We start from the raw sequence: 13,946 nt of genomic DNA on the forward strand, positions 1-13,946 counted from the left end.
TGGAAACGACAGTACAAAGCCACGGACAGGGAGAAAACACTGGTACAATACACCCATCTCAGCTTTACTTGCGCCCATCTGTGTGCATGCACTGTGCCACAGTGTTTTGGGGTGAGGGGTTGTTTTCTGAGATTGGGTTTCTCTGTGTATCAGCCCTGGCTGTCCTGGAACTTTCTACACCACGCTGAGCCTTCTCCACTCTTAGTGACTTTCTTCTTCTATCTTGGGGAAGGGGGTATTTTCATCTCTAACTACAGGGTTCCTCAAGTTCTCCTTTCTGTTCAAGTGTTTCTCTCTCTCCCCCCCCCCCACCTCTCCTCTCCTCTCCTCTTCCTCTCCTCCTCCCCCTCCCTCTCCTCCCCTTTCTCATGGCAGACTGCTCCTCTCTGGTAACCTTTGCCTCTGAAGTATCCTTTATCAGATAGTGTCATAGCTACCTCTGCTAGCACTTCCCTTCTTTCCAGGGATGTCTTCTTATTTCTCCTTTGACTTTCACCTTTCTATATAATCCTTTGTGAATTGCTTCTGATAAACAATGCATTATCTGGTCACATTCTCATTCATTCTGCCAATCTCAGTCTTTAATCTGTATCTTTAGGCCATTTATAGTTAGTGTAATTGTTGGAATGTTGGGACTTAAGTCAGATGCTTTTTTTTCTATGTGACCCCTGTTTTTATTATTTTATTTTCTTACTGATAATAATCTTGACCTTATTTTCTAGTAACTTTTAGGGGTGCTCTGGGTATTATATATTTTCTGCTTTTTAGAGTTTTTCTTTCCCCCAACGACGACTACTAGCTTTTACATTGTTTTTCATGTAGTTACCTGCCATACACCAATACTGGCTGAAGGTTCTGCAAATGGTCGTTTGAAGACCCTGCACATTTTCAAGGCATCTGAGTTGACTTCCGTGAGGTTATTTAACACAGCAAAGGCAGCTGCTAATGGGTAAACACAGGAGAAAAGGCTCACATAGCCAAATTGCAGGAACAACTCCAAGTAATCATCGAAGGTTCCCTGCAATGTAGACAGAAGGCAGTGCTCAGTGTCACATGGAAATCTGTAATGCTTGCAAAGGTGGTCTTTATCTACTAAAAACTCAAGGTCTACTCTAATCCTTACTTCTCAACCATAAATTCATACAAACTTAAAGGTGATTTTGCACTAAGTTGCTCAAATAAGGAGTCAAAAATTATTTAGTTGCTTATTTTCCTCATATACAAATCATTGAACTTATACCCACCTCCCACCACCACCACCACCACAAGGCAAACAACAGAAAGTCTAAACAAAACATGGCTGCTCTTAACGATCCAGTTAAGAGATAGCCTTGACAGGCAGTGATCACATATGCCTTCAAACCCAGAACTCAGGAGACAGAGGCAGGCAGATCTCTGTGATTTCAAAGATAGCCCGAGCAACACAGTGAGCTCCAGGACAGCCATGGCTACACAGAGAAACCCTGGGGGGGAGGGGTATCCTTATCACAGGCGCCCAGCATGCCCTGAACTCCAACTGGGAAGATGCTTCACTGGGTATAGGAGGCCGCTGCCAAGCTTGATCCTGCATTTGATTCCAGGATCCACACAGTGGAAGAGAATGACCAGGTGTCCTGTAATTCCACATAGGCACACACCCATGCACATACTATAAAGTCAATAGCAGATGAAGAGGTCAGGGTGACTTTTTAAACTGATAATGATCATAACAACTCTCCTCAGGAGCAGGAACGGTTTGTTGTGGTGCCTATCTGCAGTCTAACTGCAAGCTGACAGCGTTTGTCCAAGAAAAAAACTGGATTTTGTGGCATTTTAGCTTTATTTCATCTCCCTAACGCAGTCATGCACTGGTAAGAGATAGAATAGTTTGCATCATCATCAGAAGGAACAGAGTGTGGCTGGAGCACTCCCAAAGCCGCGTCATGAAGGTTAAGAATTTTTTCTTTTATTACAAGCAACCAAACTTCTACTAATCCACGTGTATGTCCTCAGAACAACTGAGGAGTCCTCCAGTCAAAACAAATGTCTTGGGGCAGAGAGATGGTGGCTCAGCATCTGGAAAAGACCAGGCTCTATGACCTTCTCAATCCCCAAACTCAGCCCACACTGAAAGCAGGGTGCCATGACATGTATCTGCAACCCCAGCACTCACACCACGAGGCAAGAGGCAGAGACTTGAAACTCTGGGCCAGCTAATCTGGGGTCTGCAGAGCAGTGGATACAAGGGGGGGCTGAGGACTGACTTCCAGAAGTGTCCTCTGACTCCACATGCACGGGCTCTCTCACACACAACACCTGCATTGATCAGTCCTGGGTGGGTGCCTCAGGGACCGCCTCCCCTGTGCGCTGTCACACTGGAGACCACATCCCTGCGCCCCTCTCTGTGAAGCAGCCAAGGAATTTTCCACCCTGCACCTCCTGTTCAAGAATCAGGGCAGAGGCATCCTAAAGCATGGTTCTCTCCTGAAGTCAAAGGGCTCCTGCCTGCAGAGGGAGCCCACTGTAGAGCTCTACCAGCAGGGGACAGGCATCGGCTGAGACAATGAGCACACAGCAGGTTATACACACTCACCGAAGTGTAACTCACCAGGTAAGTTCCCATTTCCTTCTCCAGGAGGACTTTCTCATACAGGGTTGTGTCAACATCTGCCTTTAAAGCCTGCACCTTCTTCTTCACCTTCGTGCAATACTTCCGCTGGAGCCAGTAAGGAAGAAGAGATTCTACGACTTGGTTCAGGATCTGGGAGGTGATCAGGAGTGTGGCCAAGCTCTGAGAGGACACATAAGCATCATGTTTAGCAAGATGGAAACAAAACCACAGCACACACAGTCCTTCCGTGTTCAAAATGGAGTCATACGTTGTCATAAACACAGCATTAGAAAGCTGTGACTCGTGAATAATATCAAAAGAAATTAGCTGGGCTGAGTGTGGTGGGACACACCTTTAATCCAGTACTCCCGAGGCTGAGGGAGGCTTGATCCACATAATGAGTTCCAGGCCCACCCAGGACTCTTCACGGTGAGGGGGGAGAGAGGGAGGGGAAGGGGGAGAGGGAGGGAGGGAGGGGGAGAGAGAGGGAGAGGGAGAAGGAGGGGGAGAGGAAGAGAAGGGAGGGGGAGGAAGGGAGGGGAGGAGGGGGAGGAGGTCAGCTTTGCAGCCTTGCATGACTCATTTTGCAAGAGAATTCAATAAACTAACTTTCCCACTGAGTATGACACACTGTGGGAGCTAAAGCTTATTATTTAAAGGGGGGTGGAAACAGACAAGGTGGAGGCATAGGTACACTCATTTCTAGGATAGGAGACCATCGGGGGACCCTGCCCTCAGCATCCCCCAGCTCACTCACCTGGGGACCCTGCCCTCACTCACCTGGGGACCCTGCCCTCCCCTCACTCACCTGGGGACCCTGCCCTCAGCATCCCCCAGCTCACTCACCTGGCGCAGAAGCTTCATGTCCCTCAGGACAAAGGCAATGTAGAAGAGCGAAGCAAAGCAATTCAGAAAGTTGAACTGTGGTGGAGAAGAGGACAGTGTTAAGGGCCCTGCAATGTGGCTGAAAAGCCCCTGGAGGCTCAGGGAAGGGACCACTGCTCAGAAGTGTTCTGGGACTGCTTCCCCTCCCCCAGCCCTGAACTCAACTCCAGAAGTGAGTAGATGCCAAGAGGAACAGCTCAGGATCAATCCCACCTGGGGCTGCATTCTGTCCCACAGAAGGCCAGCCAGGCTCCCTGCTGTATGTGTAAAGCCCACTTGTACCAAGAACACCCCCCCCTCCCGGGCACATGCAGGTGAAGGGCTCTCCTTTTCCCTCCATGGAGCCTAAGGCCCCATGGAAAACACCCCACTACCCTGAGCAGCCCAGACTTGAATTCTCACCCCACACCAGGGGACAGCAGGGTGGCAGGACACTTACCACCAACACTTTCAGGACAAGATGATTCTGGTAGGCAGACTCCAGTCTGTGATTCTCTACAATATTGAGAGGGAGAGAAGACAGCTCTCAGACAGGAAGCGATGCAGGTGTGGTGTCAGGGTACAGCAGCGCACTGTGCTGGGAACACAGGCACCCAGCCCCAGAAGTCCCTGGACGGCTCAGCTGCTACACACAGGCATCCTTGCTACCAAGAACACCAACAAGAGGACCTCCTCATCCACTGCCATAGCACTGTGGTTGGGAAGGATGGTTTTTCTAAATTTGGGAAAAATGAAACTGGGAATGAGCCTACACCCAGCCACCCCAAAAAAAGAGCCCACACACTAACGGTAAAATGGTTCAAGAGGACGCAACACAGTTTCTGTACAGGGGCCCTTGGACAAGGACTAGCTCTGGGGACACAGTACGGTGACCCCACGACGACGACGGGAGCAGAAAGCACCATGGGGGCCCTGCAGAGAGGACTGGGCTGCACTGCTGCACACCCCGCGACCTCAGGCCACTCAGGCCGCCCCTGTACTCAGCCTCCCTCCCGCCCTGCTTGCAAGGACTGGCCGCTGCCCGAGTGGCTGTGGAGATCCCAGCATATGACCCAGTACAAAGAAGGCCCTCAGCAGAGTGGCTGCTGCTGCTACAGAACAAACACAAACTTCAAATTTTAGGCCCATGAAGCAAAGGCCCGAACTTCTTCCCACAGGATAGCACAACGTATTTGTTTGAATGGATAAGTACTGAGCGGCCTATGAACTCCACTTTTAAACTCTACCCAGGTTCTTTCTTTCCACAGATGCATGCATGAGCAAACCCCTTGGGCCATCCTCAATGACAGTAGGACACAAACATCTCCCCTGAGACGTTTTCTATGTCTTTTACCCTCAGCATGGAACACGGTGCTAGGGTACTGAACTACCCTGACTGTACTACATAGTGAGTACGTTGGCAAGCATCACTACCTCCTGTCCAAAAGAGGGAGAACCTGGAGTAGCGCTCGGCGGGCGCTCAGAACCGACAATGTTACATTGCATTAAATGAGCACTATGGCAACCACAATATGGAGATCAGTGGAGGTTCCAGGGTGGTGAACTGTGTCTCAGGTCTTGGTAGCAAGCCTAGAGGACAGCTATCTACTCTGGAAGGCGGCAGCAGCCATGTTAACCCAAGAATCTAAGTAACATCTTTTTAAATTTTTATTGTGTGGCGTGTGTAAGTGTTTGAGTATATATGCACATGTGTACACATGTGGGTACACGATTTCCATTCTGTGCGTGGGGGGGGTACATAGGTCAGAGTTGGTTCTCTCCTTCAGTTATTTAGGTCTTGGGGATAAACCTCAGGTCCTTAGACTTGAGAGCAGGAGCCATCTCTCTTGACCCTGGACCTCAAGCAGTACTTCTTAAAGGCAAACAAAATGTGCCGAGGCTTACCCCATGACGTCAGGAACTCGGCGGCATACCGATAGAGGCGGTTCATGATCTCAATCACAATGGCGTAAATGATGCTGGGCACATACAGCAGGAGGCTGGTCCACACAGTCTCATTATCCTCATGGAGACGCAAGGCCCAGACCTCCAGGTCGAAGTAGATCATCATGACGTAGAGGGAGAGATAGAGGCAGAGGCACACGAACGGCAGGGAGACCAGGTAGATCCGCAGTTGTCTCTTGTAGCTGGAGTAGAGGGGCTCCTCCCTGCCCGTGACAGAATTGATGCCCAGGACCCCGTGGAACCCTGGCCGGGGCTCCTCAAACTGCCTCTTCATGACCAGCGTCCCCCAGCGGTAGGTCATGTTGGCACAGCCACGCTTCCACACCTCCAGGATCACCGTGGACCAGATGAGGTTGAACGAGGCGAAGATGACATACTTGTCGTAATCTTCCCACACAAACAGGTAGTAAGGCAGCCCGATGATGGCCATGGGGATTAAGGCAAACGTGAAATACTCCAAGAACCCAAAGTACAGAGCAATCGTCTCTCCAAAGTAGCCACGGATGCTGTCTATGGCAGGGAGAATTGAAGAACAGGTTACCAAAGACTGCCGTCTAACCACGGCACAGGCAGGTGTGTGTGATCAGTGGTTGGGGGTCCTTAGCACCTCCGTTGCCAGTCTATGTGGGGCACACTTGAAGACCTCACCTGTCAGCATGACAAGCCTTACATTTCCCAGGGGCATAGCTCAGACCTCAGCTGCTGGGTGACTGTCAGGATCTTCCTTTCTAAGGCTAAGTTGAGCCCTGGACCCTGAGCCACTGTGTGGGCATCTATAAACACACTGCCTCCCCACCCGTGCAGCTCCATGCAGCTCTTGGTAAAGACGATCCACATCTACCGTGTCTTGATCTCCTAAAATCAGACATTGTGAGATGTGACAGATTCCCATGCAGCCACCACAAATCATTCACAGACTTGAAACAAGAGTTCACACATCAACGTCCAGCTCCAGCACACCCTACCGAGAACATTTGCACACTGGACAGGAGAAAGTCCCAGCAGCCTGCTGACAGGCAGTGAACCAAAGAGGACATTTGGACAGCACATCTGCCAGCCTTGGTCACGTGGGGACTCCCTGCGCCTCAGAGCAGCCAGGCTGGGACAAGAATGGGATGAGGGGGTGGGAGGGGCCAGGAGTAGTAGAGTAACTGGTTCTTAATCATACGTTAGATTATAATTAATTTATCTTAGTTTGTTCTTTGTGTGCACCCAAGTGTATGTATGTACACTATATGCATACAGTGCCCACACAAGTTACAACAGGGTACCAGCAGATCCCCTGGCACTGGAGTTACAGAAGGTTATAAATCACCATATGGGAGCCAAATCCAGGTCCTCTGTAAGAGTAGCCAGCGCTCTACACAGCAGAGTCATCTCTCCAGCACCACTGCTATTTAAAAATATTAGTATTAAAAAAAAAAATGTGTGCGTGTGTTTGTGTGTGTGTGTGTGTGTGCGCGCGTGCGCGCACGCATGTGTGCCATGTGCATGCAGGTGCCACAGAGCTAGAAGACACTGGGTTCTGTGGAGCTGGAGGGACAGGTAGTTGTAAGGTGCCCACATGGGTGCTGGGACTGAACCTCGGGTGCTACAAGAGCAGAGACACCCTAACCAGTTAGGATGAACTATTTACTCACACCTTCTCCTAGCTGACCTGGAAGGGTATTAAAACCATGGTATTGTGAGGGCATCTTAAATCTGAATCAGGGCACTGCATTTCCAGTCTGCACAAAACACAAGGGTTCATGTGTGTGCCGGTCTCCGGCCAGCGGCTTTCCCCTTTGCAGCTCCTCCCAGCAGGCCCAGCCCTCCCCAGAGGCTCAGTGCACCACAGCCCGGGCCCAGAGGCTCAGTACCCAGGCCCAGGTTTCTCCCTAGGCTTTCTTTCCCTTTCTAGGAACTAGTTAATAGAGCCGGTTCCCTACAGTCACACAGGCAATATTTAAATAATTATTGCCATTTAAATATTAAACAGTGAAAACTTTCCTAAGTGTAACATAAAAATGAGTATTGTGTGCCTGGAATTATCAGAACAAAGCTTTCTCTTTTAGAGACAAGAAAAACTTTAAAAGGAAATTTCAAAGTTTGACATAAAAAACTAAAGAAATAAAACTTTAATATTTTATTTTTAAGTGTGTGTGTGTGTGTGTGTGTGTGTGTGTGTGTGTGTGTGTGTGTGTAGTTGTAGGTGGTTGTGAGCCCCCAAGCATGGATGCTGGGAACTGAACTCAGGTCCTCTGCAAGAGTAGTAAGGGCTCTTAACTGCCAAACCCACCCTCCACCTCCAACCTTGCTTCTTGTTCGACATTGTAACGGTTGTTTGTGGAAATGGAAATTAGAAAAACATACAGAAATAAGCTGTCTCTTAAAATCGGAGAGAGAGAGAGAGAGAGAGAGAGAGAGAGAGAAAGAGAGAGAGAGAAATGTCCTTTAAAGAAAAAATATGACAGCAACACTTAGTGACGTTCCAGCTTGAATGTCAGCCTTATGCTTAAAAACGTAACAAAGGGCAGGGTGCGGCTCCACATCAGAACACTTGCCTAGCATGCTTAAGGTTTAATCCCCAGCACTGACAAAGAGGTTTTTTTCAAATACATAACTGACCAAAAATGTTTGAACATTAATAGTGACAAAACTTTCCATAAAGTAACATTTAATGCATACCAATACATAGTGTCTTATAACTGTCCAGAAAAAAACAGAGGGATCCCTCAGATAAGATGTCTAAGGCCAATGAGTCTGCCTCAACTCAACATTGGCTTGGCCACCTCCATGGGAATAGAAACTTCAAACACAAAATATTGAAGACAAGCTACACTCCTATGCAGACATGGATTCACCCATGCTAGAGAGATGGCTTAGCAGGGAGAGAACTTGCTGCTCTTCCAGAGGACCCAAGTTCAAACCAAACCACATCAAGCAACTCAGAACTGCTCCAGGATCTGATGCCCTCTCCTGGCCTTTGAAAGCACTTAGACCCATGTAAACCCCCAATTCCACCATCTACATACTTATAACTAAGAACAAACAAGATCTTAAAAAAAAAAAAAAAAAAAAGACATGTATTCACAGAGGCTACTCTGAACTGCCTATGTAGTAGATCAAATTTAGCCAAAGCTTTAATGACATTTTAAAAGGAACAAGTGTTATGAGTATGTTTTTCCCACGGACAGAAAAACATACTCGTACCAGGCCGGCAGGGAAAACCTACTCCTAACAAACAAGGCCACCAAGCTATACTCTTGCCCTTGCAACTGCTAAGCACTGGCCAGGAGGGCACTACGGCACAGGGACAGTGGCTTCATCGGGACTCTCTTCAGTGGGACACAGGCAGCGAGCGGCACATACCTATGGGCTGGTACTTCAGAGCAAAGCGAGTATACCAGGAGTCCTCCAGCTTCTTCAGGGCCTCGGTGTCGTGCAGTGGAAACACCTGGGTCACGATGCCAGACGTGAGCAGTCTCCTCACTGCAGAAGGAAGCGTGAGAGCTGCCTAGAACACGGGACAGTTTAGGGTGCCTTGAGCAAACGGGGCAAGGACACCCCAGTACAGGGGTGGTGGCCCAGTACGCAGGGTCATGTCCAGCTGCCCTGCCAGTTCTGAATGTGAACAACATATTTCAGAACATAAATATCTTTCACTATGAAAGCAGTACAATTTGAGTAAAATCCTAAACCATACAAACTGTATAAATCAGAAGCACACAAGCTTTCTGTTCTTCTCTCTATATAAAAATAGCCACTATAAACAGCAATTTAATGTATAACCAGATGTCAAAATACACACTGAAAATCTGTGCACGAATATACTGACGTTAAAACACAAAACAGGGATCGCCTTACACAGTGCTCTTGGTCGTTTGAGCCACGGTATGTACAACTTCTCAGTGTTTCCATGAATCTAGAGGAGTTTGCCCTTCGCAGTTCTAACGTCTCCCAGCTAAAGAATAACTGTTTCTAGTTTCTGCCATTGTGAATAATGCTGAAATTTTTTTATCCTTTTAGATTTACCTATTTCATGTATATGAATATTTGCCTACATATATGATTTATACCATGTGAGCCCCAGAGGTCAGAAGAGGATATTGGGGTCCCTGGGACTGGAGCAATAGATGGCTGTGAGCCACCATGTAGATGCCCGGAACCAAACCCAGGTCCTCTGCAAGAGCAACGAGAACCTTTACCCTGAGTCATTTCTCCAGTCCCCCAAACACACACACATACTAATATATCATCTCACCTCTTCATTTGTCCTCATCCAGGGCCAACAGCAAATGAATTTTAAGTCTGAACACATCTTACAAAGTTGCCCCCCCACCCCCGCCGCCACCAATGCATTAATTAACCTCCCTCCCTTTGCGCCTGTTAACACCAAGTATTTTCACCTTTCTGACCTAATGACAGAGACATATCCACAAACAGGAACGTCAAAAATCACATTGAGTTCCCTCTGTTTCTATGCAGTTGGGTGACAAAAATGGTTGGAACATTCACACACAATGTGGAAAAGACAAATGCAAGCAGATCTGGCCCTCCTGGCAGAGACCCAGAGCCTCCTCTCTGCTGCAGGTACCGAGAGTGACCCACTAGTGTGGCGGGGTCTTCATGATGGGGGACGGTCTTCTGTGTCTATGCTTGTCTTATTAGCTGATGAATAAAACACTGATCGGCCAGGCAGGAAGTGACCTAGCATGGCGGATACTGCCACGAGCTAACCATAGAGGTCTGGAGGTCTGTACAGACAGGCAGGAAGTGACACAGCTGGGCAGAATCAGAATATAAGCAGGGACAAACAGGAAATCGCTCTCTTCTCTGAAGAAATGTAGGAGGCAAAGGAGATGTAGATCCAGCATTCCCGGTAAGCCAAGACCACATAGAAATTCTTAGATTGATAGAAATGGGTTACTATTTAAGACAGAGCTAGCCAATAAGAAACGCTAGTAACTGGCCAACAGGTTCATAATTAATACAGTGTCTCTGTGTGTTATTTTGGGATTGATGCAGCTGTAGGTCCAGGATGATGGAAAACTGCTCATAACACTGCGGTCCTAAGAGCCATCCCGGGGAGCTGGGGTACTTTTCCCATGAGTCCAGGAAAACTGGGCCAGTGATAGGTCCTCGGCTGTACTAACTGGAGGGAAAACAAAGCATCCTTCACTAGTAGCCCCCTTTCAACTGCTCTACTCACACAAGCTCTACACGGGGGAGGAATGGACTGAAAAAGCCCCCTTAATGCCCGGAAGGTACCAGTCCAAAGTGCCACCGGCGAGGGTGAGAACTTACGGTGTGAGGTCCATCAGCTTCGGGTGCTGTCCAGACCATTCTGTACGTTCTTTACGCAGGAGTCTCTGAGGACTCTTCTTTGGGTACCATGACTTAAGTCAGTTGCACACAAGCCCTCAGTGGTGGCCCTCAGCCTGGGTGCACAGCTGCAGAGGGTCTCCATCACAGCCTCTCGCCACCCCCCACCCCCACACCCCGCTTCACAGGTGTTTAAACCCTGGGCTAGCTTGTGGCACTGAAGTTCCAGGTTCTTCTGTAAGAGATGACTGACTGCACTGTGGAAGGCTCTCCAGCAGGCACACAGAACCCGCTTGTATATCTCCAAAAATAGGTCAGCAAATTGAGCCCCTGGAGAAGCTTCAAGCCCTAAATTACCAGCTTCTCATCATCCTCAATGCCAGAGCATGGTTCTGGTTTCAACTCTAAAAATAAAGGCTGGCTTCTTTAACACCCCACCCCCAGCCTCCTGTGTCAGCCTGACTGTAATTACAAGGAAGGACTCTTACCTTGAAAGGGAAATGGGAGGGTGATTGGGGCCAGGGCCTTCAGCCAGATTCCCTCCTTCCTGGGTGCCAACAATCCACACCAGTAAAATCTGACCCAGGGAAGCCATGGGTGGCCTGGTCTGCAGGACACTTTAGCCAGGGAAGGCGGCACTGTTAATGGTACCGCTGCCTTTGGCTGATCAGATGTGTTCACCTCGAAAGGGAGTCTCAGGATGGGGGTCGGGGAGTCGGCACTCCTCCTGAATCTGACCAGAGAGCAGCCCTTACCCCTGTGGCTGCTGAGCATCAGAGTATGGTAGTTTCAATGTAATTGGTTCCCATAATCTCATAGGAAGTAGCAGTTAGGAGATGTGGGTTTCTTGTCATGGGTGTGGCCTTGTTGGAGGAAGTGTGTCACTGTGGGGGCGGGCTTTGAGGTTTCCTATGCTCAGGATACCGCCCAGTGTCTCACTAAACTTCCTGTTGCAAGACAGGACTCTCAGGTCCAGGACAGTGTCTGCCTGCAGGCTGCCATGCTCCCTGCCTTGAAGATAATGGACTAAACCTCTGTAATTTTAAGCCATCACCTCATATAAATGTTTTCCTTTGTAAGAGTTGCCATGTTTATGGTGTCTCTTCATAACAATAGAAACCCTAAGACATGGGGTAAGGAGACCATATTCATCCAAACTGGAAGAAAGCTACTTGAGGAGATACCTACGTCTCCAGAAAACACTTTGATATTCCCATGTTTCTTATTTGGTAGAAGTGAGTGGACAAGGACAGTGTGCATCTTTGCTGCGTGCAATAAAACATAAACCTACATGTCAATGGTTGAGCATTCTTACTTACATTCCCAATTGTGGTAGCTGAAACCTATGTCATTGTGCTTGTAATGCTGGCCAGGATTTTAGAGACCGATTCCCTCTACTCCCTGTGCCCGTCATACACACAGATAACGTCCTAGAGCTGCTGCTGCTGCATTCTGAAGGGCAACCACACAAAATAAGAGACATCAACATGTCAAAATGCACATTAATCTGCGCCTTTGTTACATAATGGAGGATGTGAGGCCCTGACTTTGTAACAAAAGAAATTCCTTCACATCACAGTTCTGGAGAATCACAAGCTTTGCACCATCTCTCAGCTCTGGTGAGAACTCATGCTGAATAACCTAGAAACATGAGGAGCTGTGATCACGTCACAGAACAGGAAGCCAGGGGTGGGTTAGAAAGAGCGCACTCCTGGTGAGCTCCACCACAGGATGTGGGGGATCTCCAGAGGCTTTGGTGATGCCTACTTGGAAGGTTGATGGCTACAGGTGAAAGAGAGATAGAAGCTTCCAGCAGCACCAGGACCACACTTCAGGGTGTCTGTCTATCCTGCAGCACTACCTAGAAGTATCTGGAATGTGTCTCCCAACCAAGAGAATGAAGACTACACATGCCCTTTAGAGAGGACATCAATCAAGTGTTGGTTCGAGTGTGGTAACCCTGGTTACCTGGAGAACGTGGTAACCCTGGTTACCTGCAGCAGTGGGGACGCTGACACCTTACTTGTTCGTGAGACTAAATTAAAAACAAAGAAAAATAGAAACATAAAAACTAACAAAAAAATGTTTTATGAGACCAAACTAACAAATACAAATTAAAAGCCACAAAACAAAACCTTTAAGATCAGCAGAGGGTAAAACTGGAATCTCTGAGCCTGGACGGGGCAGGTGATGGTGGCCTGGCATTCTGGAGTGACTGAGACACACAGGAGACTCCGTGAGCATCTGTAGTATAACCCGTGGAAAGGCCAGCACCACGGCACTGAGTCAGGCCCTGCTGCACAGAACCCCTGCAAGGACGGGGCTCCCTGGAAACCACAGAACACAGCCGCCTCGAGGAGAAGTCACTGCAGGGCAAAATGTGAGCCTCTCGCTAACACCGCTCCTCACTGGACATGGTCCCCTTCCTCCTGCATCCTTCCTCCCCAAACTGCCAGTCTGGGGATGGGGCAGGACTTCACTTAACGTGAGCTAGAGTGGCTCATACTTGTTAATCCCAGCATTAGGGAGGCTGAGGCAGGAGGATTGCTGCAAATCTGAGGCCAGCCTGGGTTACAGACTGAGCTCCTGACAAAAACAAACAACGGAAAAACTATGATACCTAATAGTCACAAAGAAACTAGTAAAAACAAGTCTGAAACCAAGGTCAATGAGAACACAAAGCTAACGGAGGGCAGAGAGGACAGGAAGTCACAGTGCCACACAGGGAAGAGCTGATGGTGACGGGAGGGGATCTGGGCAAGTGTATCTCCAAAATTCAACTCCCTGAGAACAGAAGGAGAGGCTCCAAAAGCAATGTGGGGAAGACGACTATAAACTCCAAACCAATAAAGTTACAAAGAGGGAGAGAGAAAGAGGTGGGAAATGGTTTGCAAGCCTTGGACAATCAACACCCTACAAAGTGAGTGTGTAAGAACCGGTACATACATAAGCCCCACCCCTACATCACAGGAAATACCACCAGGGCAACTGAGGAAATGCTTCCTCCAATGACGGCCGCCCCTCCCTACACAATACAGAGAGAAGGACAGACAGAAGCCAGTGTCAGCCTTCCCCCTGGCTGCCAGCTCTTGGGTCACACCCTGTAAACCAGGAGGAATGTGTTAGAGCTCTGGCAGCCTTCATCAAAAAGTCCAGGGAGCTGAAGTCCCTGAATGGGTGGACACGGTGCCGCTGGCCAAACACAAAGGGCTTGCTCCCGTGA

General features: G+C 48.6%; 1 protein-coding gene across 1 annotated transcript in view; it reads right to left on the reverse strand.

The window, feature by feature from the left end:
* The window catches only part of Ano10 (anoctamin 10), a 110,257-nt gene that overhangs the window by 79,848 nt on the left and 16,463 nt on the right, over positions 1 to 13,946 (reverse strand). The window contains exons 5-10 of the mRNA XM_051202817.1: positions 8,771 to 8,890; positions 5,360 to 5,929; positions 3,915 to 3,970; positions 3,437 to 3,511; positions 2,588 to 2,770; positions 827 to 1,018 (exon numbers count right to left, since the gene is read on the reverse strand). Of these exons, the coding sequence (XP_051058774.1) occupies positions 827 to 1,018; positions 2,588 to 2,770; positions 3,437 to 3,511; positions 3,915 to 3,970; positions 5,360 to 5,929; positions 8,771 to 8,890 (1,196 nt within the window). The remainder of the gene's footprint in view (positions 1 to 826; positions 1,019 to 2,587; positions 2,771 to 3,436; positions 3,512 to 3,914; positions 3,971 to 5,359; positions 5,930 to 8,770; positions 8,891 to 13,946) is intronic.

This window comes from Phodopus roborovskii, unplaced genomic scaffold, assembly GCF_943737965.1.
Source record: "Phodopus roborovskii unplaced genomic scaffold, PHOROB, whole genome shotgun sequence".
NCBI lineage: Eukaryota > Metazoa > Chordata > Mammalia > Rodentia > Cricetidae > Phodopus > Phodopus roborovskii.